The sequence below is a fragment of the Charadrius vociferus genome, unplaced genomic scaffold (genome assembly GCF_000708025.1).
Source record: "Charadrius vociferus isolate BGI_N301 unplaced genomic scaffold, ASM70802v2 scaffold453, whole genome shotgun sequence".
In the NCBI taxonomy this organism is placed as follows: domain Eukaryota; kingdom Metazoa; phylum Chordata; class Aves; order Charadriiformes; family Charadriidae; genus Charadrius; species Charadrius vociferus.
In genome coordinates, this window is record NW_009647575.1 from 523,003 (window position 1) to 550,648 (window position 27,646).

A 27,646-nucleotide genomic window follows, 5' to 3' on the forward strand; every position below is an offset into this window, starting at 1 on the left:
TTGGCCACAAGTCCAACCCTTCCTTTATTTTTCACGAAGAGGATGCTAACATATTTAAAACAACTCACATTTTCCTCTTAGAAAGAAAATTCAAGCGTATGCAAAAAACACGTTGGGTATTTGGCTAACCTACCCCTCATTACCCAGGAGGGAGAGAGCGTAAACACAGGCTTGCATTAGACTGTTCAGCGTGTGCATTCAATCTTTAGAAATCTGTTTCAAAGAAAGGAAAGGCATATACCTCATTAGAAGAGAAACAAGAGGGTGGAAAAAAAAGCAGGCCATGTCAGTTCAAACGCAGGCCCAGATGCTTAAGTTAGTTACACTTTTCAGTTTAAGGCAATGCAAATCCATTCTCCGTTACTGGGGAAGTGGAAAAAGGCATTAGGCCCTTGAAATGGGAAGAGCCAAGTTCTGTGCTCAGTCAAACAGGAAAAGGTTTAATGTATGACTTTCTCCTTTTTAGTCCATTGTGCATTGTATCAAGGCACTGAGGAACATCTATGCAATTATGTAAATAGGAGGGTAGAGGATAAAGCAGCACAATAGTTTATAGGCTAAAATTGTGTCTTAATCCTCCTACCCCTTCTTCCTCTTTACACAGAAACAAACATGCACAAAACATTAATAAAATAAATCAGACATTATGTGAAGCTTATCCACAAGAGCAGATTCTAGATACAAATTGAATCCCTGAACATTAATTTGATCTTCTGCCAAGCGTTGTAGAGATCTTAAGAATCTGAGTTTATATTGTGAATGAGAGGTGAAAAAAGAGTTATAATTTTTATACTGTTTTTATTATATAGACATTTGTGGGCTTACGGATGTTCTTTGCTTTTTGGAGAAATGTAATTAAACTTTCAAATTTATATTTTTATTTAAAATACAACCAGAGCCATTCCTATACTTATGCAATAATATGTTAGCCAGAGGCAGCAGGCAGTTGATACTACTTTCAGGGAATAAAACCAGGATGGGAATTTGAAGATAGAACCTTTTCAGTTTTCCGACTAAGAAAATGATTCACCCATTCTCCCTGTCATGGGTCAGACTGCTGCTTTCAGCACGTTTGCATCAGAGGGGAATTTTTCCTGTTGCACCACTCTACTTGACAGAAGGGCATTTTAGTTTCATTTCAGTTTCATGTGCAGGTAACCAGCAGAGGAACAGAAGACACAAAGAAAACATGAAAAGACAACATTTTATGTAAATATTGTAAATGCATAGCAGCATTGTGCCAAAGGAAGTCAAGGAGCGTGTTCCTTAGATCGTAACTTTCTTAAGTCCTTAAAGTAGTCTGAGGTCTGTGACAAGTATAGAAGTAGGTGACCTGGGAGATCAGAAAGTTTGCTCAAGCTGCCTCTTTACCAGCCATTTGCACCACTTAACTCCGTATCTTTTACTCTCATGTAAATGCTTTGATACTGTGGCTAAGCATAATCCGCTTAAAGTAGGATTATAAAACATGGGGTGATCCCTTGGGAAGTCTGCCATGGCACTGCAGCGACCAAGAAATTATAGTTAAATCTTAAGTTTGAAACCCTCTCATGCCATTGTTTTGTTGTAGGTATAAGTTCTTCTTACCAGCTTCTTGGATACCTGGGACGTATTCAACACGTATTTTTGGTGAGGAATTGTCACACACAGTTTGTGGATTTTCCTCACTGTTTTTCATAGCTTGCACGTGATTTTTAGTTGATTATTTCCCTTTTAAAGTGATGTACTTTATGTTGTCTTTTTTTAACCATAGAAAGAACTTTTTTGCAATTTTTTGCAAGCTTTTTTTAATTCTTGAATGCAAGAAAGTAGGCACTTCTCACTTAAATATGTCAAAGTTTTACCCAGCTGTTAGCTAGTAAGTCATAAAAAGATTCCTGTGAGGTAGGCAGTGCGTGTTATCTTTTATACATGCAGACATAGCACTGTTGTACCACCTGAAATTCCATCAGGCTCCAAGCTCTGCAGAAAGTGACAAATGCTAGACAGGTATACGATTTATAATGGATGAGGTATGCAAGCAAGCTCTGGGAGTTGGATTGGATTTGATTACAAACAATAATATGACACAACCCCTGCTGTGGATAGTACACACATTGTGAGAGGCAGTGCGATCAGGCAGCATCAACACCAGGCTGCAGGCATGATCCAGAGCCCTAAATCCACCTTTGCAGTACACCTAACTGTGTGGCTTTGGGAAAGTCTTGTCTGATCTAACAGTCCTTCTTCCAATTCCCTGGGTTTTTAGCACCATTCAGTGCAATTGTGTGCAGCTCAGCATGATAGCAGGCTTTGGAGAGGCTTTTTAAATGAATTATAGGAAAAGACAAGAAGTCATTTGAATAATTTTGTGCAGTTGCTGGCAATGAACTTGCCAATGAAACTTTTCCATGAAGTAACTGTTCTCCATCAACAAAATTTTCCTCGAGGGACCACCTTCCACCCCAGCAAGAATGAGTGCACTTCCAGTACAAAAGTGAATGGTAGAGACACTGATATTCCTGCATCGGCCAACATTTGAGTATTGAGCAGTACTCAATGCAAAGCTTTTCTACTCCTAGATCAGGAATGAAAAAATCTCCATATCAGGCTATCACCTGAGAGTGCTGGGCATTCCCACAGCATTTACAAACTTGATGTTTTCCGAGTCAGCTTCAGACCCTCTTCATTCATTGGGCAAATCAGGTTGCCTGAGTGATTGCACTTGCTCACATTGTCATTGCACAGAAATACGTTGGTGATGGCCATTCGACATCGGTTACATTAGTAGCTCAGTGTAGGACCTGAACATGCAAAATCTTCGATTAAAAAAAAAAGCTTTTGAGACATTTTTTCCCCTTTTTCTTCCATCTGGATTTCCCCCCTTGTTTTATGTATTGGCAGACGAAAAAAAATGTGCAAATCAGAATGTCCATTAAACAGAGTATTGGTCTTGTGGAGAATGGAAGTTTAATGAAGATTTAATTTTTAAGAATGTAATTCAACAGCTGAGCAAAGGCATGACTCATTTATGAAACTGAGGCCTACACTATTAGGATGACTATTCTAGCAAGTAAATCCCAACACGTGCAACACTATAATCTTTCTTTCTTAAGCAGATTCATACATTTAGTAAAACCGCATTTCAATAAGTGTGGATTTTTGTCCAATGGTAAACAAACATATCAGTACTATTTCTGTATATCCGTATCTGTGCTTCAGACTCTGTAATTTTGCAAGGCTACTGTTTGGCAACACTTCAATGAAAGCATCCTGAAAGAAAATTGTATGCTCTGTGGTGAACACTAAAACTAATAATTATTAAGTATTAGTTGTCTGATTGCTCTGAGCTACATGCAAACACACAAGATAATAAACTTCTTGCAATGTAATGTAACCACCCCTTCATTTGTTTTAGTTTGTCAAGAAACTTCATTTATTTTACGCTTTGGGCTTCTTTACCATTCTCCTCATGTCTTGTATGTCACCATTTTAAGAAGTCCAGGCAGTGATGTTTTGATCTTTAATATTACATCAACAGGGGTTTTTTGCATACCATAAGTTCAATCATAAGACCATTGGCAAAAATTCAGTGCTGCCCTGTTTTTGCACTTTTATGTTATTGGAATCGCAGTGATCCCTCCATCCTATGTACCTCATGTTATCTCAGATTTATATTTCCAGTGTTCTTTTAATTATTTGCCATATTTTCCAAACTCTAGCTGAAAGGTGTACCTCAAGGAGTCAAACATGTTCTGTGCTCCAAAAATTTTTCAGCAGATGGCTTCCCCTCCACCTTGAATGCTTTTGCCTGTCCCCTACTACATGACCCAGTGGCCTACATACAACATATGGCGTTCTGACAAATCCATTCTTCCAAGCCAGTTTTCAAGAGTGCCCTGTGGGAGCAAAAGGGTTTGGGGACGATTGCAGTACAATAAAACCCCACTATATCTAATTTGCTATAGAGAAAGTTTTGCCTCATCCTGTCCAGTTGTGCACATAAGATATAAAATGACCCCTTGTTCCTCTCTGTGAGCCTTGTGTATTAGAAGTTATGCTTCTGTGGGGCATTGTTGCATTCATTTCTGTATTGGAGTCTGTGGAAGCAGTAAGGGCCTGCTGTGTTTGAAGTCTTGGTTCTGCTTATCAATGGTTTGTCCAAACTATCAAAGGTGAGGAAACTGCCTGCGCAAGATAAAGAGCTGGTCTAGATTAGTTTTTTCCTCATGGGAATGGGAAGGGTCTTTCTGCCTCTGTGTACATACCTACAGACATAATTGGTGAATAGTATTCCTTGTCATCTGAGGTGCTTCATGCTGTTGTTAATATTTCTATATGCAGTTGCTTTCTTGTATACAAACCTTCTCCATCCTTTGTTCTCATATGCCTTGGATTATATTTCCACTTACGACCCTCTTGGTTTTGGGGCATTTAGGTATGCATTCTGATCATGGAATTGATGGGAGTATACCCTTACTTCTCCAGGCTGATTTCTTTTGCATGAGATACCATGGGTGTTTTTAATCTGATGGTCACTCTGTTTTATGTTGAAACACAAAACTTCCATCAGTAACTTTTCTGATGGAAATATATGGGCATTACCAGTCCTTCTTCTCTGCATTATTCAGGTTCTCTGTTGAAGTCACATTCATATGGCTGTAATTCTTGTAAAGGCATATTTGTAGTTTGATTCCCTCCTCTAGTGAAAGAAAATTTAGATCAGCTGTGAGCACAGGAATGGATGACCAACAGCTCTTCCTACCAAGCCTTTTACTTTTCCTTCATATAGCGTTTTCTGGCTTACCCATTCTGCGTCATCTTTCTCCGTTTTCTTTTTTCTTTTGCTTATTCCAGTTCATGGCTCATTGATTTCATAAGTTGTACCAAGACCGTAGGTTCATCCCCAGGGCATAGACATCTGGAAAGATGAAATAGGGATGTCGGCATGAAAAGAAAGTGGAGATGACTTGGCTTTATTTGCCAATTCACAAATAACTTGGTGAACAGAGTTTCTGGCCATGAAATCTGGATGCCATTTTAGAAATAAGAAATTTGATTCATTCCCAGTTTACTTTGGCGTCTGCTGATGGAAATTAAAATACAGAGTGGTGTCGACAAAACAGTATACAGAGTGCAAAATAGTGCAAAGACCTTGTAAACAATTCCTCTTGGGATCTTATAGGCATCTAAAGCAACCCCTAAGATGTTGATTGAAGTGGGTTAGGCTAGAGACCCAGGTGACTTATTCAGGGCATAACCCCAGAAAGCATCAGGCTCCTGTGATGTTCTGGCTGCTGCTTAAAGCTGGTCTTCCTTACTGACATCTCTATGGCACACTTCTTGCCTTCCTGAATTTAATGAATGCCCTAGTCAATTTGAAAGTGTTTCTGGGAGATAAAGTTTTCTTCTCTATGCCAGTAAGTTGATGTGAGCCACGAGTTTCCAAGCCTCAGGTTTAGAGCACATGCTAGCAAAACACAACAGACCTTTACTACCAGGCGTAAGCCATCAGTGCAAGTGCACAGAATACCTACACTATTTCACAAGAGAAACTTTATAGCTTTTAGATGTGAATGGTAAGGAGCAGTTCCAATTTCAGACACACACACTTTTTATTGGGTATTTTTACTACCAATGCGTTGCATAAGAAATTTCACAGCTGAATGTTTTCTTTCCTGACACCTGCTGTGTAAAGACAATGACAAAGCTCTTTTCAGAGCATCCTTTATATAACAGCACCAGTTCACGCTCTGACTTCTTGCTATGCTGTGTCCAGTGACATCCAGTTTGCCTCTTCTATAGGCAGGCAAAATTTCCTTTGGCTTCACTGGTAAGCTTGTCTGAGCAAAGACTGCTGGTCAGCTCTGATGCCCATCCTGTGGGCAGAGCTAAAGCTCTTCCAAAAGTTGGCTTTCATTGCCTCCAGTGAAGTCCCACCCTTACCGCAGAACTGCACTGGCAGAACCACAGGTTATTATTGATGGGAACATGTTTCCTACCACAGCCTGAAGTCCGAGGCTAGCTGACAGTTGGCAGTGTGCCCCACAATGTAACAGAACCAGAATTTAATCCAGACTATCTTTAATGCAGTAGGTATTGCTGAAACCTACATAACTCCCTTCCCTCTCATCAATTCGCAGCTACCTCATCCCTGAACTCCCAGCTTCAACAGCTTCAGCATCTTCAGCAGCTCCAGCATCAACAGCAGCAACAGCAGCAGCAAGGTCAGCAGCAGCAACAGCAGCAGCAAAGCCAGCAGCAGCAGCAAGGTCAGCAGGCACAGACTCCACAGCCATCCCAGCAGACCCAGCAGCCACAGCCACAGCCGTCAGCGCCACCGCAGCAGAACCAAACACAGTCCCAGAGCCAGAGCCAACCGCCTCCGGCCCCACAGTCCTCCAGCTCCCCTCAGAAACCCAGCCAGTCACCAGGGCATGGCCTTCCATCTCCTCTTACTTCACCAAATCCATTGCAGGTAGGATGCTACATACAAATCTGCAATAGTCTAACAACAGAAAGTGCATACTCGCCCACTGCAAAGGGAAATCAAGTGAAGGTTATACCTTCTGACCATATAGGCTGAGAAATTCCACCTCGTATTAGTTAATCCTTACAGGCATGCAGCTTAGAAGAGCTAAAAGGCCTGATAAGCCAGAAAAGCATAACTAATGATTGTCCGCATCTGATCCTTTCTGAAGAGTAAACATCTTTTGCTCTTAAAGTCTGCATCATAAGACCCATAGAAAACCATCTAATTTTTTCCAGGCATTCAGCATGTGACCTTCTCAAATGGCTTTCGCCCAGCAGTCACTCTTTATGGTAATTTATGAGGACAGCAAAGCTAGTCGTTCATTAGCAGATGATACTGACTGTCCCTACAAGAAATAGAGCTTCTGCTGGTGGACGTGTGCAAGGGATGGATGGGTTGTACTTCTTGAAATCACAGTCCTAACGCTTATCCTGCTAAGAATCAAATACTTCTGTTAAAGAGTCTCAGTATAGACTCCAAAGCTAAGAATGCCAGTTAATGCCTTTCCTAGAAGCTCACTCCAACAATCAGGATGTTTTTTAATAGACCAACAGCTATCGCACCCACACTGATGCTGGGTTCTGCCCATCTTTGAATTCCTGAGCAGAAACAGGGGATCTCTGATCAAACGGTCCTAATTTCTTATACTTATGTGTTCTCACACTGCATGTGTCATGCTGTATTCACATACTGCAAGAACAGCTTTGGCTGTACCCGCAAGTATGATTCTGAATAAACACCAGGGTAGTCCGTGAAGTGAGTAGAGTCTCTTTCAGTGGGCGGTGGAACTGCACTTAGAAACCAGCAAAGTCTCTATTCACTTTATTATCTAAATTTTGAGGTCCCACTTTAAAGGTTTTATCCACACTGATGGATTTGGCTCCATTTCCTGCAGAAATTAAACTGCATTAGCTTAAAAATTAAAAAAATCCTTTTCCAAACAATTAAGGGAATTGGTTTACAAGAAGCTATATTTGCCACGTGGCCAGTTAAACCTGCATTAATCTGGGCTTCAACTAAATTGCATCAAATCTGATTTTTTAATGGTTTAGATAATAGACTTAAAAGTCCACAAGAGATGTGTCCTTGCTTCCTGAGCTTTTTCTTATAGTAGAGCATAATGTTTCTAGAGTTTCTTCTGTGCATTGTCTTAAGAGCTACTTAGGCACCACTTAATGCCCAGTCTATCATGCTAGTGAGTGCTTTGGGACTCTTTAGTATGCAGATTATTGACATACAGAGACAGGAGTATTTCCAGAGGAGCTTCTGTTACATTTTATTGTCTTGGTGCAGCCGTAATGTATGCATACTAACTGTATACACTATATGTTGCTAAAACTGCCTGCTAAATATTTTGCTTCAGAAGGCATTCAGTTTTCCAAACAAAGTAAATGCACAAATAAATTAGAGTTTGAGTAGGGAGTAAGAGGGATTATCTCTGTGAACATACCTCAAGAGGGCTGTGCTAACACTGAATCTGAAGTCTTAGCTCTCATATAGCCTCTGGTCCCAAACTAAATCTCAGCTGAATCTGAGTACTTCCAGTCTCATCTGTGACCTACAGGTACAGGCCAATAGCAGCACTTTCTACTGTTAGCTCTCCAGGGTCACATCTCACTTGCATAAGTACAGGAAAAGTAAGTAAAATCAATAATTGCTTGCATGGGAGGTGCCAATGTCAATGTTTTCATGGAGGTACCTTGGCACATCACTCTCTTCAGCATGATTATCCTCACAACTACCCTTCTGAGGGCAGTCTGGATGTGACAGACTCAACAGAAGTGGAAGGAGAGAACTAAGTACTCTGACGTGGTTTTAGTTCAAACGCTTTCCCCTAAACCTTTTAGGAACTGGAATTAGAGTTAATGAAAGACACCAGTGTGAGAGGTCTGGCATTTCCACTGGGCTGAGCTCAGCCAGTACCGCTAAGCCAGCTGCGTGACTGGGACACTTTCAGAACAACAGTCAAGGAATTAGAAGTCATTAGCTGTCAGCTCTGGCTCAGCATTAAAGAGTTACTAGTAAATAGGGGGATAAGTATTTTTAATGTTCTTTCTTCTCTGATCCTCACCATGAAAAACCGTAGCCATGAAAACCCAAAGTTTGTTCACAGATACAAATATGCCGTGCGCTTACAACCAGAAGAGAATCCAGAATTCAGCACGGTACCTCAGGACTCACCTTAGCGTTGTGTGTAGGGCCATTACTTTGGCCTTCTAGCAATTTCCACGGCAAGCATAATACTTCTCAAGCTTCCCTAAGAAATATTTAAGAACTTGAAACATGCTCTGCAATATTGCTGAGAATGGTGAGACTCTTTAATATGCAAACGAGTGACACTCAGAAATATTTCCAGAGGAACTTCTGTTGCACTTTATATACAGTTAAAGTATGTTTTAGGGTACTTTTCTAAAGCAGAGCAGTGATAAGATTTCCTCCATTAAATTTGTCTTTCCATTCTAAATCCTCCAGAGAAAAGCTGTTTTATACCCGTACACCTAGCTTGAGGACTGGATCTGAAATTGTTCTCTTCTGCACAAACACACAAAAAAAAAACCACACCAAAAAAAAGGAGAAGGAGGGACCACCCATTTGGCAGCAGTTCGTATATCCAGTTCATAATAGCTGCTTAGAATGTGGATTTTTTTAATGCCTAATGCTTTAACTTAAAAATCGACCTAGAACAAAATTCAGAGATATTATGGCCTCTAAGGTAATGTTCTTTATGAACTAGAATGAAATGGGTTTTGTTTGAAGAATATTAAGGGAATAAAGATCAACTAAGTTAAAGTTTGACAGCTTAAATTTCATTTCTGAATTCTTGATTTTTTCATGTGGGCTTTATCCTCTTACATTATTCAGGATCTGTCTGAAAGATATTAGTTTAGAACAATGCAACCTCAAAAAATTGTCATGGAAAGTCAGTAATTCAGGAGGATGATTGTGTTTGTTTCAAAAAACTCTGAAGGATAACAGCAATTACATCTCAAAATGTACAGATCCTGTCATGTCCTTCAGAAGGCAAATTAAATGAAAGTGACTTGCTTAGGTATACCTGGGTGAGGTAATTTTGCTAGCTGATCAGAAATTAATAATACCAGTGCAGCATACACCAGCTAAAAGTCTCAGAACGATTCTTGTCAGATTGTTCTGTAATACTCTGCTCTAATTTTATCACTATTCTTTACTCAGTTCAGTGGGCTGGATTGTAGTTACAAAACTATTATTTTTAGGAAGTCTTTTAATGATTGTGTAGAAAGATGAAAAACCTCACTTCAGGTTTCGGAGCCTAGATTCTGAGCTGACATTAGTGATGGATGCTCCAGATTTACACTGGTACAAGCAAAACACTGCAGAACCAGGGTCATTGCTGATTTGCAAAACACAACAAACCGGAGGAAAATTTTCTGAAGCAGAGCTGTATTTCAGGACGTGGTGGGTCAGGTGGATGACGGAAAACTTTCATCCCTTAATTTTAAAATGGTGAAATTCCTCGTATAGATAATCATAGTCTGATTTTTAATTTGATTCTGTCAATTGATTGAGACAAAAGAATACAGAGGTGAAAGACAACCTAACTCATATTGTAAACTAGGGACTTCAAAACCTTCACTTCTGGGAAAATACACTTCTCCAAATATATTTCTCCTGTGAATGTTTAATGTTATTACATGGCAAACTCTATGGGTTCTTGAATGGTCGGCATGTTGAAACTTAAAAGCATAGTTAGCACCTCTTACAGAGTTTCCATTCAATTAATTTCTGGAGCCATAAGATCTTGATTATATGCATACAAAATCAGATGAGCCAAGTACTAAGTAGCCAATTATTCTGCTTGACTACCAGAATAAGGCACTTTACATCAGCAACATATATTTAACTGGCTCTGAATGGGGGTTAGCTTCTGGTGCTGACACTTACTGTATGTTGCTGTATGGGTAAGATGAACGTACCCACAGCCAGATCTACAAAGGGAGAGCTGCACTATAGGAATAGAAGAATTCCCAATGATTTCTACTGCTCTGTTCATGTGTGAATAGGAACAGACAAACAGGAAATCCCCCAGGGATTGCCCCACTGTAAAATTATTCTGACTGTTTTCAGAACTCTTTCCTAAAGCACCTTTTTGTCATAGAAGCCTACCTGCAGTAACTGGAGCTGATGGAAGATGATGAGTGAGAAAAAAATAATAATAAAAGGAGGGAAGAAGGGAAGTGAGAAGATGACAACAGCAGAAAAATCTTCCAAGTAATAGCAACTCTAGGATAGCAAAACCAGAACCTCCTTCAGATTAAATTTTCATACTAATCTTAAATAATGTATTTCGAACCTCAACACTTTTATAACAAAGGAGAAAAGAAAAGCAGAAAGGCTGAAACACTCAGCTGTAAATGAGGGAGAATGTGTACACAGATGCCTGAGGCTCCAGCAGGCACAAAAACCAAACTGTCCCTACCCTTCCCCCCAACCTCATTCAGTGTTTAGCTGCTCATTAAGGAAAAATCTACTTTAAAGAAATCTCAGCATTTACTGACACTTTGATAAATTTACATACATTTTAAGATACAGAGAAACAACCAAGTCTCCATCGGTTTGAGGAAGGCAGCTGGGATAAGTTTACAAGGACTATAGTCATGGGCTGTCTTTATGTCTGTATTCACATCCAAGACCTGCTGTGTTTTTCTCATGCTTAGTGAATTCTGAGATCAAGAAAACTTGATCAAGATTATGACAGTAGTAATCCCACTGAGGGTTTTTTTTTGTTTTGCTAAAATTATCTAGCCTTCTTCCTGCATATGATACTGTGCAACGTATGACTCTGAATCTGTTCCCAAGTTACCTGGCAATCAGTTTGACAAATATTTTATAAACGATGAGCAAATGCAGTGCTTTGAATCCATTTTCCAAAAATTCCTAATTTTTAGTATCAATAGGGAGCGAGATATTGTACATCACAAGGCAACAGGTGCTATAAATACGTACAGCCAACATTTATTCAGGAAGGTTCATGCCCATCACGTGCTTAGAGTGAGCTTGTTGAAGTGCTGATCTTAGGTGGATTTCCAGGAGGTACTAGCAAGACCCAGGTCTCGGCTCTAAACTGATAGCATGGAGTGTAGCCTGCTAAATTGAGTTGAGCTTGGTGAACTGTTGAGAATATTTTGCATATTTCATCCCCTGCTCATTTCAAACAGGTCCAGAAAGATGTAAACATTTTGTTCTATTGACAAGTTTGGATTTCTGTGTATTCTTGCAGTATTTCAATGACTTTTGTGGGTCGATAAAGGTGATTTCATGAATGGAAGAGGCAAGTACTTGTGTAAAAATTTCGTCTAGCTAGAAAGTCATGGTCACACCGATGTACCACACACAGAGACATGCTTATTACCCTCAGCAAATGCTTTTGTGATTCACATCCCTTCCTTTTGCCACTGCAGTAGCTCTGTGAACCACACAGATGTTACTGTTCGCAAACGCGAACCTTGCTTGAGAAATAGTTGGCTTTGAGTTTCAGTGCATCCAGGGCCTCCTTTCTTCTTCTCCTCTGACCTCTTCTGGGCACTTCCGTGATCTTCCTTATCCCTTCTGTGTCGGCCACTGGCTAGGCCACTCCAATATGGCAAAATGGCAGTTTGTCCTAGCTGGACACGCAGGTGTCTCTGCACTGTGCTGTACCATGCTCCCTGGCCACGGTGCAGAGATGTGCAAGCTGGTTTCCTGGCACAGCTAGCTTGTTTGAGGGCTGCTACTCTTCCTGTCTACCAGGAGATGCATGGGCATCGTTTCCACAGAAAGGCTAGTTTCAGTTATGTGTAAGACTGCATCCATCCACAGGACTGAGTAGGATTTCAGATCTTCTCCTCAGCTGTCTTCTTTCTCCCAGAAGCTCACTGCTTTTTGGGGTCTTTGAAGCATTGGGGCTTCACACTGTAAAGCTGTTGAATACTGCGTTTAAACGGAGCAAAGAGATGTTTAAGGGTTCTCAAAGAGACTTTATAAGCAAGTCTCTTCGTTCCCTGAGGAAACCTTGTCTCAGTTGAGCACTGGCTGCCTGGTCCGTCCAAATATACTCTGCAGGTGTTGCTATTTTCAGAAGCACAAGGAGTACTGGTGTCTGACTCACATTTAAAGCAAAGGAAATTAATCTTGGAGCAAAACAACTGGCATTATTAGCACCCAAGGGGCAGAAGCTGAGGCTAATATAGGAAACCATTTGCTAGAGAATTCTCCAAAGAAGAGGAAAGCGGTGCTGTTTGCCCAGCAAGCTCCGGCTTCTGAAATGGGAGCATTTAATAAATTCCCTAAAGCAACTGAAATATTTAATAAATGGGGAAATAAATAATATTCTCCCAGGACAAATTTGGGAAAGGATCCATATCCCATAAGGTCCTCTATTTCCAAAGCCTCTCTAGGCAGAGAGGAGGACCCTTGGGGATCTTAGGGACAGAAAAAAATGACACAGCCCCTCATATACTCTTTTAAATCCACTGGATCTGTTTTGTTATCATTAATTTATCTTAGTTTCTCTTTTCACTCAGATTTCAAAAAATCTTCAGGGAAGGGGAGAATATCCCAAAGCATTGCTTTATTTTCCCCTATTTTTCTTACCCCTTACCCCTTTGTAATAAATAAATAAATAAAAAAAATTAAAGTCATCGCAGGTCTCTAGTTCTGTGAGAAAAATAATTTTTCTACTTGGAAGCAAGTGAACCAAGCAAACACAGATAACCTAGTGGGCTTGGGGAATCTGATGGAAGTGGTATAGCCCTGATGTTACATCATTCAAGGCTCCTAGTACAAATAAGCACCTAAAAGAGGTTGCTCAGCTTCTAGGTACTGCCTCGAAATAAAAAATGTTTAAGGGGAGGGAGGGGGGGGGCAAAAAAAACCCCCAACCAAGTCACTCCAGATTGTGTTTTAAAGTTTAAAATTAAGCCTTTTTTTTGGCAGTATTACTGAGATCTATCAGAGTGTCCACTTGTGGATTCTGTTGGTGGTTTTAGCAGATGCAGTTTAGGGCAGGTGTTTAAAAAAATAATAATACTTTCTCTTTTTTATTGGTACCCAGAATGTTTTGAGAGAGTGACTAAGCACAGGCCTGGAGATTATGAAATTTGCTTAAGTGTTAATGGGTTGATTGCTGAGTTACAGCCTGCCGTCTTTACTGGAAATTGATTGACTGGTGCTGCAGGTCTTCACACTTGACGCTCGGATTTGACTCGAAAATTCTGCCAAGTCTTTTACTCTGAAATTTATCTTAATTAGATCTGAAAGACCTGCCACAGCAGAATAGTCACACCGATTAAAATGAAAAACAGGAGAAATTACTGATCAAATTAATCATAATGTCGGGTTACAGCTGTAGGTCTGATGTAATTTGCCACTCCAGTGAGTTACATCGGCCCAGGCAGAGGAAAGAGAGCTGGTTTTACGCTGATCCGTAACACCAGGCAGCTTCGGGCAGCCCATCAGGACGTTTATTCCATTCATTCTCTTGGCTTATTCTGACCTTAGTGCTGCAACTAGAAACAAATTAGGCAAAAGAAAAAGAATATCATTTTATCCAAGGGGTTGCACTGGAAACATGAGCTTTCCAAATCCTTCTTGTTTCATTTTTCCCCTTTCTACACCAACCTTCTACTTTTGTTTGAAGTAACCAACAATTAATTATGTGGAAATTGGAAAATTAAAAGGTCAGAGGTTACCACCTCAGGCACAAGTCAGAAAATGTGTATTTCTAAGAGCTCTTAGTGGGTTAGGATATGAGGAAATGAGGATCATTTAAGTAAACGGGTATATAGCAGCACATGAGAAGGCGTGTCCTAGCAGGTAGGAAATCAACAGTCAGACTTGATGTTTTATAGATGTGATGATCCTATAATTTATTTTTAAATTATGTACTTGTAATATACTACATTCTACTATAACCTTGTTAAAAAAACCAAAACAAAACAAAAAAAAAACCAAAAAACCAAAAAGAACGTACAAATCACTGGTTGAGTCCATATTGGAAAGAGATAGGTTGAGAATCTTAAGGGGCCCCACCATAAAATTTTCATCTGGAAGAGGTGTCTTCTGCAAGTTTCCTAGTATTCATTCTACCAGCAAGGTTTGAAAGATTTTTAGGACAACTTGTCTTGTAGGACCACTGTATCTTTTGCTGCTGATCCAGGACAAAGTCAAGAAATGAAGATATTTGCCACCAGCTATGAAAGGAAATGAAGTAAAGGAAAGAGAACAAGAAAGTACATGAACACTGTGAGTCTCAAAAAAAAAAAAATATTGTCTTATCTTTGAAATATACCCAATTTTTATTTTGGTACTATAGTACCTTAAACTGATCAGGAATTTTCTAAGTGATTTTTCTTTTCAACCATCATGTCATTCCACAAAGTTGGTTTCTCCCCTGCCAAAAATTTCATCTTAATTTTCTGTTTTAGGCCTGGGAAACTGAAAGAACTGAGGATAGCTTTTGATTAAAATTAGCTTGCTATATATAAACAATTTATTACATTAAATTGCCTAAAAAATAGTGATTTAACAGAAGAAATTTAAAATATTTTGATTTGTGGTGATGATTTGAAATCTGCTGAAATACTTCACCATTTTCAAATGCAAGTTTTTGTTTGCTGAAATATTTGAATGTTCTGTCTTTCATCTGCATTTGCATCAGAAATTATATCTTAAATTAGGAGAATTTCCTAATTTAATTCCTGCAGGACAGGAACTTGATTTATTTCTGATAGCTTAGACGTGAGCAAATATCCTGTGAGGATTCCAGCTGGAGAACCAAGCTAGGTTATGTTTGTGAAAGAGATTGGAAAGCAAAGCTGAATTTCCAGAAGACAAAAACTGATGTATGAAAATAGCACATCATCTATTGCTAGCATTATCCTTTTACTAAAGGAATGATGATGGTGCATTTTGGTCCTTAAAGGAGCTGAGATTCCTTAAAGAAGCAATCACTGTTGCCATATCTTTGTATACCTGTCAAGAAATACCTACATGCTTGTAAAAAGCATCAGGGAAGCAGTCAGACCTGGGAGGATTCTAGGCTCCTAGCGAAAATAAAGATGCTATAAAGAAAACCCTAAAACATGAGCCCAGTCACAATACAGAGTGGTAGTCTATAGTGATGGCCAAGAAATTGATACCAGAAGATGATGCTGAATGAATGTGATGAGAAGCGATATAAAAATTGTTAGTTGCTAATGGTCTTATGATTTTCACCATAGTAACCTTATCATCCCATTTTCAACCTGCTGGATAGCCAAACCCAGCTGGAGTGCTGTCTCTGTCTCTGTTTGCTCTCCTCCCAGTTTGGGCAGTGCTATCCGTGTGGGCTGGTGGCTCCAACTGGAACAGGAACAGGAGGTGGTAGAGGGCTGATCTCCTCTTGATCTTTCCCCGGGGAGTAGGGGACACTTCGCAGAGTGTCAAGCAGAGCTGCCAAAGTGGGTGCTCCATGGGCTATGGGGCAGGGGGGCAGATGATGAGGGCTGTACTGGGATCAAGGTGTAGGAAGGGGCAAGTAAGGAGAAGTCAGTCTCATTCCCAGGATTCATCTGAGGGTTCAGCTTCCATCAGTGTAGAATTCCTCAGGGACAGGGCCTGATTTTAGGGAGGAAAAGGAGAATGTTTGGAGGAGGAGAGGGGAGAAAAACAATGTCTTTGTTATTCACAGTGCCTTTATTCCTACTGACCTTTTCCACTGGGAGAGAGAAACAAAAAAATCAGAAGGATTGGCATTGTGAAGGCCTGAAATTGTATTGCTGATCACCACTCTGGAATAAGATGCTTTGTGCTTTTCCATCCTACCTCTGTCTGCAACTTTTCACTTTATAACGAGACCTAACACTACTACTAGGGAAGTTGGCAGGAGGTTTCTCATAGCTCTCAAATTAGACAAGAGCGAGCTCAATATGCCATTAGGAAGGTTTCCCCCTCTTCTACCTCCCCAACTTTATAGAATTACAGCTTCCTATTTTTTTTAACTGTCTTCTGACTATGAAACATGTTCTCCATGCAATCAAAATGTGTCTGACAGAATTTTCAGTTCATGTAAAACAAATACAAAAATAAACAAAACTTGAGAAAACCAAGCCATTCTAAAAATCCTTGATGTTTTCCCCATAGACATTCAAAGAGTATGTCTAGGGGGAAATCACTGGAACTTCAAATGTACAAGCAGGTATAGAGATAACATATGTCAGTCCTGTAGAACCAAACTTGGCAGTCCATGCTCTCGCGAGTGAAAACTGAAGGGAAAGGAGGGGAGGGGAGGGATTTCTTTTACCACCACCTACAATTTGCATATTTAGCTCTAATCTCATTATCAAGTTATGCCTTTGCTTACTGAATCCACTTTTGAAAAATAATTTGCATCAGGCGGCAAAGTGCTCTATTAAACGGGTTGTCGGAGTCAGGAGCACCTGACTGCAGTCCCAGCTCTGTCACTGTCTGGCATGTCACTTCATCTTTCTGTTCTTTTGTTGATTCTCCCACCATTGTTTGATCTCTTTAGACTGTAAACTTTTACAGTATTTTGGTATAATGCAATGAGGCCTTGATCTTGCGTTGGGCTTCTAGGTACTGCTGTAACACTAATACTGCAAATACTCAAAAGAGGAATCGCATAGCCCCCGTCGCTCTCTTGCTGAATTCAGAGTAGTATTGCTGTTGACTTCAGAGGACGCAGAATTGGTATCCATTTTGTTTTCAAGTATATTGAATATTTTGAAGTTTCTGTCAGCTGTTCAGTGTGCTGTCAAATGCACTAATGAAAGGTTTTCCTAAAGTTAATTTTCCTACTCGTAATACAATAACCAAATTTGCTTTAACACTTGAAAAAATCCATCCATACTAAAGAGAATCAGTTGCTTAATCCTAAAATTAAAGGTTATTGCATGCAAGAGAAAATAATTACATGCTCAAAGTATGGAAAAAAGAAAACTTTTTTAATATGTAGGTATTTGTATAATTAAAGACTAATCAAGCATGAAGGCTGCTGACTAAACCAGAAAATGAGATTGTTGGCAAGCAATATTGTAATGTAAATGCCATTTTTGTTTAAGTACTAAAGAGCTGGAGGAATGATATCCTGAACAGATTAAAAGCAAACAGCATTGATAATAAATATTTATCAGATTTCAAATGCAACACACAGAGATTTTTATATTTTACATGCAAAATATATTGGCATTGAAATATTCAGTCACTTTTCAAAGGTTTGTTCACATCTTCACTTTAAAATGTTGAAAAGCAAGCACTCACTAGTAAGAGAAACAGCTTTAGAACTCAGTCTTAACCTGTAGCAATGTCAGTAATCTGTAGGCAATGGAAAACAGCTGAGAGTTGCTAACGTACTTAACTACAAATGCATAAGATCAACTCCTGGGGCTGGAGAGTCAGAATTTTAATGCTCTTTATGTGTGTTTTCTTTTCTTTTTCTTTTTCCCAAAATGTTCACATTAATTTTTCAAAAAGAAAGGGAGGCTTCTCAAACTTAAATCCATGCCATGAAACAGATGTGTAGTAAAGTATTTATGGAAGGCTTCTGTATATACAGAAATTATCCCAATATAACCACCATTTTGTTGTAGAGGACTGATTTAGTTAAAGGTTTGTAACTTCCTGGGGCATTGCTTTTAAATTAGTGTAGAAGTGTTGTGCTACTTAAATATGTTCATCATATACCTTTGTATTATGTTATTGTAGCTTAAATCTTGTTCAGAAGTGAGTATGAAAATATTTGGCCACATCAAGAGTTGAGGAGAACAAGGAAATGCTAGAAATGAAGTACCAAATGTGTTCCGGTTCCCATCCATTTTCTTTCCATTACACTGTTCCCACAGTTGGTGCTACTAAGCATGCTGAGGTCCAGCAGAAACCATCAGTTAATCAAGCCTGGTCATGCAATGGTTGAAGCTATTTAAAACATCCTTTGACATCTGTGAAAGGAGGCTTAAACCCAATGTAAGGCAATGAAGACCTTTGCTTTAGTACATGTGCTGTGGGCCATTGCATCCTTTGTGTTGATGTATACCTCCTGTTGTTTCCTCATACATTTACTTTTCAGAATAATTTTCATCTCACTTGATTATGACTGAGAGATACAATAGTAAGTCAGTGACAGAGTTATCAGGGGAAAAGTGACAATAGGGATTTTTGAATGTAAGGCTGCCTACAGCATTATCAAATTTTTCCTAGCCTAGTGTAATTATATTCTATTAGCCTTTGGACAAAGGGAGTGTAGACAAGTTAAAATTAAATAATACTGTGCGAAAGTCTAATGCTAGTCTCTTGAATCAGCATTGATCTAATTTTCAGAAGGGTTGAGTCACTCCTATTGGTATGAACTGTAGAAATTATTACTTAGCCGTCGAAGGAGCAAAAATACAAATTTCAACCCCTGGTTTTCTTAGGAAAATCTTGCTCGTGTCTATAGGTTACATCACAGGAAACTGAATATTTGCAAATGCTAAAATTCAGACCAAATTCAGCTAGGGTCATACAATATCCTGTGCTTATCTGAGTTACTGAGCTCTTAAACGTACAACTTCACAGATAGGCATATTAATATATCATCATTAAGAAACTTTATAATAAGCACTTTATAAGTCCTGTAAGGAATTCATATTTACACTAGTTTAATGATATGTTGGTAAATGCACACTAAGGAAAATAGTAGGAAAAGTACAAAACCTTGTGTGTAGACCATCAGTCAGTGGTCCAGCAAGAAGGAAACTAGAAGAGTCAGTAAAGCACATTTAGATCAAAGCCATGCAACTGTGAGCCAGGTCTGACCCACAGGAAGTTTCTATCCAGACCCCAAGTAAGCAAATAAAAGAATAAAAGGCTTTTGAAGGCAACTGCATCTGTGCTTTGCCCTGGGATGTGCTGTTGCTTGTGAGCTCCCAAAAGGAGCCCAATTACCTAAGAGAGGTGGGCAGGTGAGAAGTCTGCCTGTTGATATTTCTTTGTTTGTTTGTTTGTTTGTTTGTTTGTTTGTTTTTCACACATACCTGAGTGAAGCATAGTAATAAGTTTTAGGTTGCCTTTTCGAAGAAGACCCTAATTCTTTTCTTCTACAGAGGTGGCTGTGCCTCCCAAAGATTACTGATCCTGTCAAGCAGGTGATAATTCCTTCTTTTGTTTTCTAACTGTAGGGTTGTATAACGTGTAAGTTACAAGAAAGGTTCACTTATTTGTAGAATGAAGATTACCACAGTTTGCCGAGGAAAACATGGTAACATGTAAATTATTTAAAGGCTGAAACAGAGACTTTCACAAGTCATTAAACTGCCCTGTGTCTTGGAACACAAAGAGGATATCCCTGGGATATTTATCTGAGGGTCTGCAGGTCAAAAGGGGAATGGAGTCAGCAGAAAAAGAAGCAGTCACATAGAGAAAGAGCAATTATTCACAAAATAAAAATGACGATAGTGGTTAGAAGTGTCAGCATATACATCTGAGATGCCTTTGGTGGGGCCATTACTTACGAAAAAAGACATTACTGCCATTTTGCACTAGATACACTGTACTTATTTCATCGTAACCATTGCTTGCATAGCATTCATTTATATGGAAAACCTACAAAGACACCTCAAACCACCTAGTGAAAGGTAGAAATGTCTGCCAGCTCTCTGGCTTCATACTCTTTTACAAGCATGAGCCTAAACAGGACCTTAAAAATGATTAATGCTTGTGTACATCATCTCCATTACCTTTGTGAATCAATAACAACATGCATGCTCATCTTCAGTGTGTGGTTTTTGAAAGTCTTAATCTGATTCTCTAGGTTAACAATATCCGTTACTCCAATCGTAAAAAGTAAAATCACAGTCCTGGTTATAGCCTTACTTGCAAGTCTGAAGTCCAACCAGATGCTGCTCTGTTTTCCAGGACTGTCTAAAAAAGTTTCCTCATTTTCAGATAAGACCTCCCCCTCATCTGAGCAGCAGATATTGAAATTTGCAGATTTTTTTCTGGACATGCTGTATTTGGTTTTGTAATTTCTTCACAGGAGAAAGTCTTACTGGTATGATTAGGCAAAAATCTGACCCAAGGATATTCCATGATCTCAACAAATATTTGAATCCAAACCAGAAAAAGAAAAAAGAAAAAGCAGGGTAGCTGCCAAAATTTTACATAGATGAAATAAAATTGTGAAGTCTGATTTCATCCATTTTACTTTACCATAGGTACATGCACCCCTATGCCATTTGAGAAACTGGATTAAAAATGAAGAGCCCAAAACTGGGAAATTTCGGTACTACCAAAACCCTTTCTTTGGGAGCTTATGGAGGGAGAGACTTCCTAAACGCGATCAAAATGCCCACCACTTTTCAAAATGTTTCAATTCTAATGGAAATAGTAACAGTGCAAAAATTTTTTCCATCAAAATGTTTAAAACCTATTTGCAAAAAAAGATTGTAACAAAATATTTTAAATTAATCCTTGTTCTGGATATGACCACAGGCTTCAGAAATACTACTTGGTGCTTAGAAAATCTGAATCTGACATTTTTCCAGTAAACTGCAAAGCTGCACACTGTTGAATATAATCTTCACATTAGGGTGCTGTTTTAAAATTTCCCAGGGGGTGATTCAGTGCATCAAGGCAACAGGGGTAATGATCTGAGAAGGAGACTCCTCACAAAGTAGAACGGAAAGATCAGTACACTTTCCACTTCTGACAGCTGACAGACCAGGGTTTGCCCTATGAAATAAAGGCAGCCATGCCAGTGAAATGGTCCGGCACTGAGCAAAGGAGATCTACCTCAAGAACTGAGGTTTGTAATCATCAGGGCGATAACCACCCTCGTTTTCCTACAACTTGTTCCTTTGCAAAATGCCTACCAAACTTCTTTTAAACAGCTGGACAACTCAAGACTTCTTTTTCATTAGTTTCTGTTGAAAACTGTAGATTCACTGAAAAGCAAATCTGTTCGTGGCACCTGGTGAAATCATCTCATGAAACAGTATCTTAGCCTCAGGTTCAAGCCTTTCACTGCACCTGATTCAGACGTGAGGTTTCAACCAGGGTCTCCACATCCTGGTGAGTGCCCGGATTTGTCAGAATAATGAATGCTTGAGGGCTTTTACTTTTCCATCTTGGAATATAAATAGTTCACTGTTCGTCAGGCCAGAAAGAGAACTTATCCTCCGACTTGTCCCAATGCGCATGATAACTTTTACAAAGGAAACAATTCTAAATAACAGCAGAAAAAGGTCATGAGCCTGTAACTTAGTATGTATAAGTATGTATGTCTTTTCTGTTTGAGAGTTGTCTGCTGGAAATTTTAATGAACAATTTCTATAAGTGCTAGACAAGCCCACAAGGAGCTTTGTAAATATTCCAGATGTAAGCTAAGACTGGTTTGGTTTTGTTCTCGCTGGGGAGAAGAGAGGCTGAATGTATGGGTTACATGATATTCTATCAGTTGTTTGGATGGGAGAGCTGCCACTTTAGCACAGTATGAGCACTGCTTTTCCTGGGAGGGCTGCCTGGTGTTTGGATTGTGTCTGGCTGATTTTCATTTTGCAATCATGCAAAATGAAAGGATGTTTCCTAAGCTACTTTAAGGGGGAAATTTTTAAAAAATGATTGAAAGAAAGGTATCTTCTGAGGATAAAGAATTATCTTTAACGTAGGTTAAAGATAACGTAGGTATTGAGTGACTTCCTATCACTCAACACTAATTTTAATATAAGGAAGTGTTGAAATGTTTCTAGAAAGTACAGTTGAAATAATTCCCTAAATATCTAAATGCTAGCTCCAATAGGATTGAGACTTGATGAGCAAAATTTTATTTTTAATGATATTAGGTCAATACAGACTTTAAAAAAAGAGGAATTACAGGTTCTGAAAATAAAGTTTTAGCCTTAGAGCTTTGATAAAGATCCGTGACCCCTGGCCCTTTAAATATTGAACTTAGACTGTAAAAATATCACTTCTTATTGATCACATGGTTATTAAAGTCAGTCAAATGCTCAATTTATATGTCAAACACTTGTAATATTTCCTGTAAATATTAGAACAAAAGAAAAGGGTGATAATATCATTGTGTTCGGTTGCATTAGATTTATTCTGCTTTTCGTCACTGAGAAATAATAAAAATGTCAGTAAGAAATGCATTAAATATGCCAAGCATTTATCAAGGCTAAATTAATTTACAACTGCATCATGTGTGTGGTGTATGTGTGCATTAGTTCGTGTACATGAAGCCAGGAACATACCCACCCATGTCACTGAGTGTGACAGAGTATATCTATCATGTGTTCTCATTCTCTCCTTTCAGTGCACCTTCCCAGTCCTTACCACATACTTCCAACCCTGGAAAGGTATGGCATGTTTGTTGAATCTCAAAAAGAATGAGGAAACTTAATAAGTCAACAGATATTAATTAAATGTTAAAGGCAGGTTTTCAAGTACCTTCAATATATATTGCTCCTAATGACATTCAAGTGCGCTTACAAGGGAGGTCAGGGGGGAGATCTTTAGATCCCCCAGGCTCCCCCAAGATGCCTTTCCATAACCAAATGCTTTCATATGAGTAATCGAAAGAAACCTTTAGTCAACCACTGGGGAGTCTTTACAGCCTGGCTTCGATTGGAGTCTGAGTGCAGGCCTGTGAGCAGGAGGTGTTTGTAAGCATTTCTAATGGCATTTTGATGTACATGTACAAAATTGATGTCGGAAGGATCATTGTAAAGTCCCAAACAGTGGAATATTGAGGACATTTTCAGGTGGCAGTCAGATTCTGGCTGGGTGAGCCCAGTATATTTTCTCATGTCACAGTTGATTAGGTTCACAGGGAAGTGGAAAGAGTAAAAAATTCTCTTATTACTGCAGCAATGCCATATCAGCCTCTTTTCCCTTTGAATGCAACATTAGTTTTTGTCCAGAACTCTAACTGCTTTCTACAGTTTGGGGAATTGTAAAGCAGAAACAATTTTCCCAGCTAGGCTGACCTTCACAGTAATGAGAAATGACTGGAATTTCTCTCTATTTCTGTAACATTTGGGGAGGACGGTTAGGAGGAATGTGTTTGTTTTACCTGATATTATGTTGTGGGCGTCTATTTGGCACTTTGAGCCTAATTTTTTTCCATTCAGGAGATTACATGGACTGTTGCACCATCTGACCCAGTAGCCAGCCCTCAAGTGTATAGAGAAGCAACAGTAATGCACTTTAAACCTTTTGTTATCACAGCAATGATGGCATTTTGTTTCAGCCATTAAATGATTTTATTTTTTTTTCATGGGACGGCTATTTTCATTTACTCTTCAGTACTTGTTCAGATGATGGGCAATGATCTTGAGAAAATTTAAGATTCATTACAGGTCAGGCAGATGGGGGAGCCTCAAGATGGACACACATCTGCAGAGCGTTCCTTGTGAGGCTGGTGCTATAGTACTACAATGCTGATCATCTCTTGGGGATGGGATAAGAAAATTCTGCATTTATGTGCAAAATAAGTAAGTGCTATGTCCAAAGAGTCTTTAACAGCAGCACATCTGGCTAGAAATATGAGTTGTTTCCTTGTTCTTTCCAGGTGTTTCAGAATAAACCTGTGAAATCTGAGGCCTCTAGCAATGCATGGTGGTCCAGGCTAGGTCTGCCCTGCAAATGCAGAAGTAGCATTGCAGAGGTGTTGACAAGAAAGAGGGAAAGCACTACAACAGGGCATTAAATACAAAGAGCCACCCAAGAACACGCAGGATCCCAGCCACGCTTATACAGCCTATGCTGAAGTCCATACTGTTGCATCTTCGTTGTGGCATTGACATAAACTAGATGGGCTCAGGTAGAGCTTCACTTGCTCCTGATTACAGTGTAGACCTATCTGCCACTTGGCATCTGTGCTAGTAAAAGTTCCAGAAGTTCCTGGAAATGGGCACAGGTGAAAACATTTGAAATATGAGACAAATTGGATCAAATCTCTGGCTGCAGATCACTCCAATATGAAAGCTGAGTGGTGGTTTCAGGGAATTCATAAGTTTCAAATGTTTTCCTTCAATTTTTGCTTTCCTTTATTTTTTTCTTTTTGCTCCTGATATTTGATTCATACTTCCATCTATTGCTAACTTTTATGAAGACTTCGTAAAAAGACAGCACATTAATTCAAAGATGTTCAATATTGATCAATATTTATTGCAAAGCAATTGCAAACACGTGACCTTCCTTTTTCCATTGACAGCATTAGTCAGATTTTTTGCCTAGTCCTGAATCAAACCCTAAGTCTAATACTCATTTCATGCCAGTGTAAATCAAGACCAACTCTGTAGAAGGTCAAGTGTGATACATCAGTATGAAAGCAGTGTAAGCGAGATTGATCTTAGTGACTGTGAATTTTGGGAAGTTTGTCTTCATAGCACAGCTAAAACTTTATGACTGTGGCTTGTCTTCATTTCTGAGTCTCTCTTAAAAGCTCTGTGAACGAGAAATACCAGGAGAGCTCTCGGCACAGCACCACCTTCAGAGCCTTCCCTGCCTGGCGACATTAAGAAGTCCTTCATGCAGTAAGGCAGGATCTGATCCTGGAAACACAAAAGCATTACCCTGCTTCCAGGACTGGTAAATCAGCATCTGGTACTGGCAGCCCTTAGTGAGGGAGGCACTCCCTCAAGCATTTCTTATTTGACTAGAGTGTGAAAGAGTACACTGTATTAAATTTGGCATGCAAGACAAGATATACTCCAACTTTAAAAATAACAGCAATGTCTCCACATCAAGTGCTTTGGGACTTGGATTATACACTTGGCAGTTTTGTGTTTGTTTTTCTCTCTTAGGTAGCAGTGACAAATCACTGGTTTAAGAACATACCCAAGTAGGAATGAAAGGTGTTCTACCTCCTGATCTCTCTCCTTGGTGTGCTCTCTGTTATGAAGGAACATTGTTACTTCTGTATGTAACAGGCTAAATGTGCAAAAACTGATCAGCCAGTCTCAACACAGTGGGCTAAGATTTAATTACGCTTATTAAGAAAGGGAAAAAAGTGTCTACAATGTGTGGAGAAGTTGCTCGCAGCTGCTAGGGTATGTTTAGTATCGATTCCACATTCAACTCAGGGCCATCTTCAAATTGAGACAAGCTTATGGATGAGCTGCTGAAAGAGAAGGAACATGAGATGTGTGTATGTAGGGTCCCAAATACACGAATGGCACAAAGTGGCTGTGGCTGTCCTGTCTGCCACTGGCAAGTGGCGGAAGCTGAATCTCACCAGGCTGCCAAACTGAGGATGAGGAGTATTGTATCCTGCATCCTGTCGGGCCCCACAGGTTGAGTCCTCACCCTTCCTGTGACTGTTAGGAACTCACCCAAGTTCCTAAAAATTTCAGAGGCTGCAGGAGCAGCCAGGGAAAATAAAACCAATATCTAAATACAGGAGAAATAAAAGCAGTATATAAATATTGGAAATGGTGTTCATTGCCATCTTTAGCCTGCAGGAAGTGGTTCGGTGCCGCTGAAAACTGTGGAGAGCCAAGACACTACTGCTCGCTGCTCTACATCTCTACAGGAAACCTCAGCATAACCTTTAGTGTGTGATCTCCTAAATGCAAATGATGTTCATAGCAATTATTTTAAGGTTTTTCTCTCCCTCCTACTGCCAGCCAGAATTAACAGCACAGCAGCAGAACAAGTAAGTGCTGCATAGAAGCGTCCAAGAATGTGTGCCATAAAAGTACACTGCCAGCTTGCGCCTCACCCTGCCATAATTTCACAACCAGAGTGTCCTTGTAGAGCTAAACCCTACCCCTCATCTTTTTGTTAAAAGGGTCCCCTTCTCAGGCCATTTCCTGCATCCCAACACATACCCTCTGGACTCTCATACTGGGCCTTGCTGTCATACCAGTAATTCTCCTTGGTTTTTCTTCATTGTATTCCTTCCAGAGAGCTTAGGAGCATGCGGCCACCAGGCCTGGGCAGCAACAGGAAAGCCTTTCCAGAAAACAGCAGGCTATCAGTCAGTTGAAATGGGGTGTTATGGGATCCTTAGGTTAGGCGGAAGAGAGTAATGTGTAAAGCACGGGGTAGCATCACCTGCCTCTGTTCATCAACAGCCAGGCTTGCTCTCAGCCCCACGCTCTTCTTGTTGCAGCATTCAGAGGTTTCTGAAGCTCCAATGATGCTGTTAGCACATACTCCACTTCTAGCTGCCTAGGAGGCATTATCATTTGCTGGCTTTTCCATTCTGTCATTAAAGTAATATCCTTAATATAAAGGTAGTTCTTTTTCACCAATCTAGACAACACTGAAAGCAAAAATACATTAAATAAATCTATTTTACATGAATTATTGCCACAACTCTGCTAAGACGAGTATGCTTTAAAGTATTACTGATAAAAAGACTAAGGAAAAGACAGCTTCAAAACTTTAAAAATCTTTTTCAAAGGTGTTTCCTTATCCAGACTTTTCTTATGCCTTAGTCAGTCCATATTTTAGCACAGTAATTTTGCTTACCCTCCATCACACTGTGCCTTACTGGAGTGTCAGAACCAAATCACAGCAATCAGCAGTCATACTGGCTGTTCAGTGTTGGGCGTCTTAGAGCAGTTCACTTCTCGGTCTGCTCCTGCAAAACAAAGATGATATTGATAAAGAAGATGCAGAGTAGGAGTGGGTGTTAGGAAAGTATCTAGAGGAACAGGCTAAGATCACAGGGCACTGGGCTGTATGAAGTGCAAGCTCATAGACTGTAACATTTCCTGCTCCCAAAGATGTTCCAGTCTTAAAAGACAAGTGAGACAAAGGAATTACAATTATCCCCACTTTACAGATGGAGAAATGAGTTAGTAAGAGATTAACTAGCTTGTCCAAGGTCACTCAGGGAGCCTGACAGGCACAGAACTAGGACCTAGATTTTCTGAGTTCCTAAGGAAGGATCAATCTCTAAGAAATAGTGTCCTAAGCTATGTTTCTTAATAAAAGAATCTCGTATTAAAACGTTACAAAAGTAAAAATGCAATTTCTTTACCTTTCAGTTTGATTAATGGATTCTTCACCACACAACAGTAAAGCAAGTTCCTTTTATAATATAGAGTATTTGAATCTTTTTTTTTTTTTTTTTCAGAAAGTAATGATGGGGAAAAAAACTTTTCTTTGATTAATTCCAGGTAGATTTTGTTT

The 27,646-nt window shown here is 39.5% G+C and overlaps 1 protein-coding gene across 1 annotated transcript in view; it reads left to right on the top strand.

Moving 5' to 3' along the window:
- The window catches only part of POU6F2 (POU class 6 homeobox 2), a 259,875-nt gene that overhangs the window by 158,466 nt on the left and 73,763 nt on the right, over window positions 1-27,646 (top strand). The window contains exon 5 of the mRNA XM_009880920.1: window positions 6,123-6,457. Within this exon, the coding sequence (XP_009879222.1) occupies window positions 6,123-6,457 (335 nt within the window). The remainder of the gene's footprint in view (window positions 1-6,122; window positions 6,458-27,646) is intronic.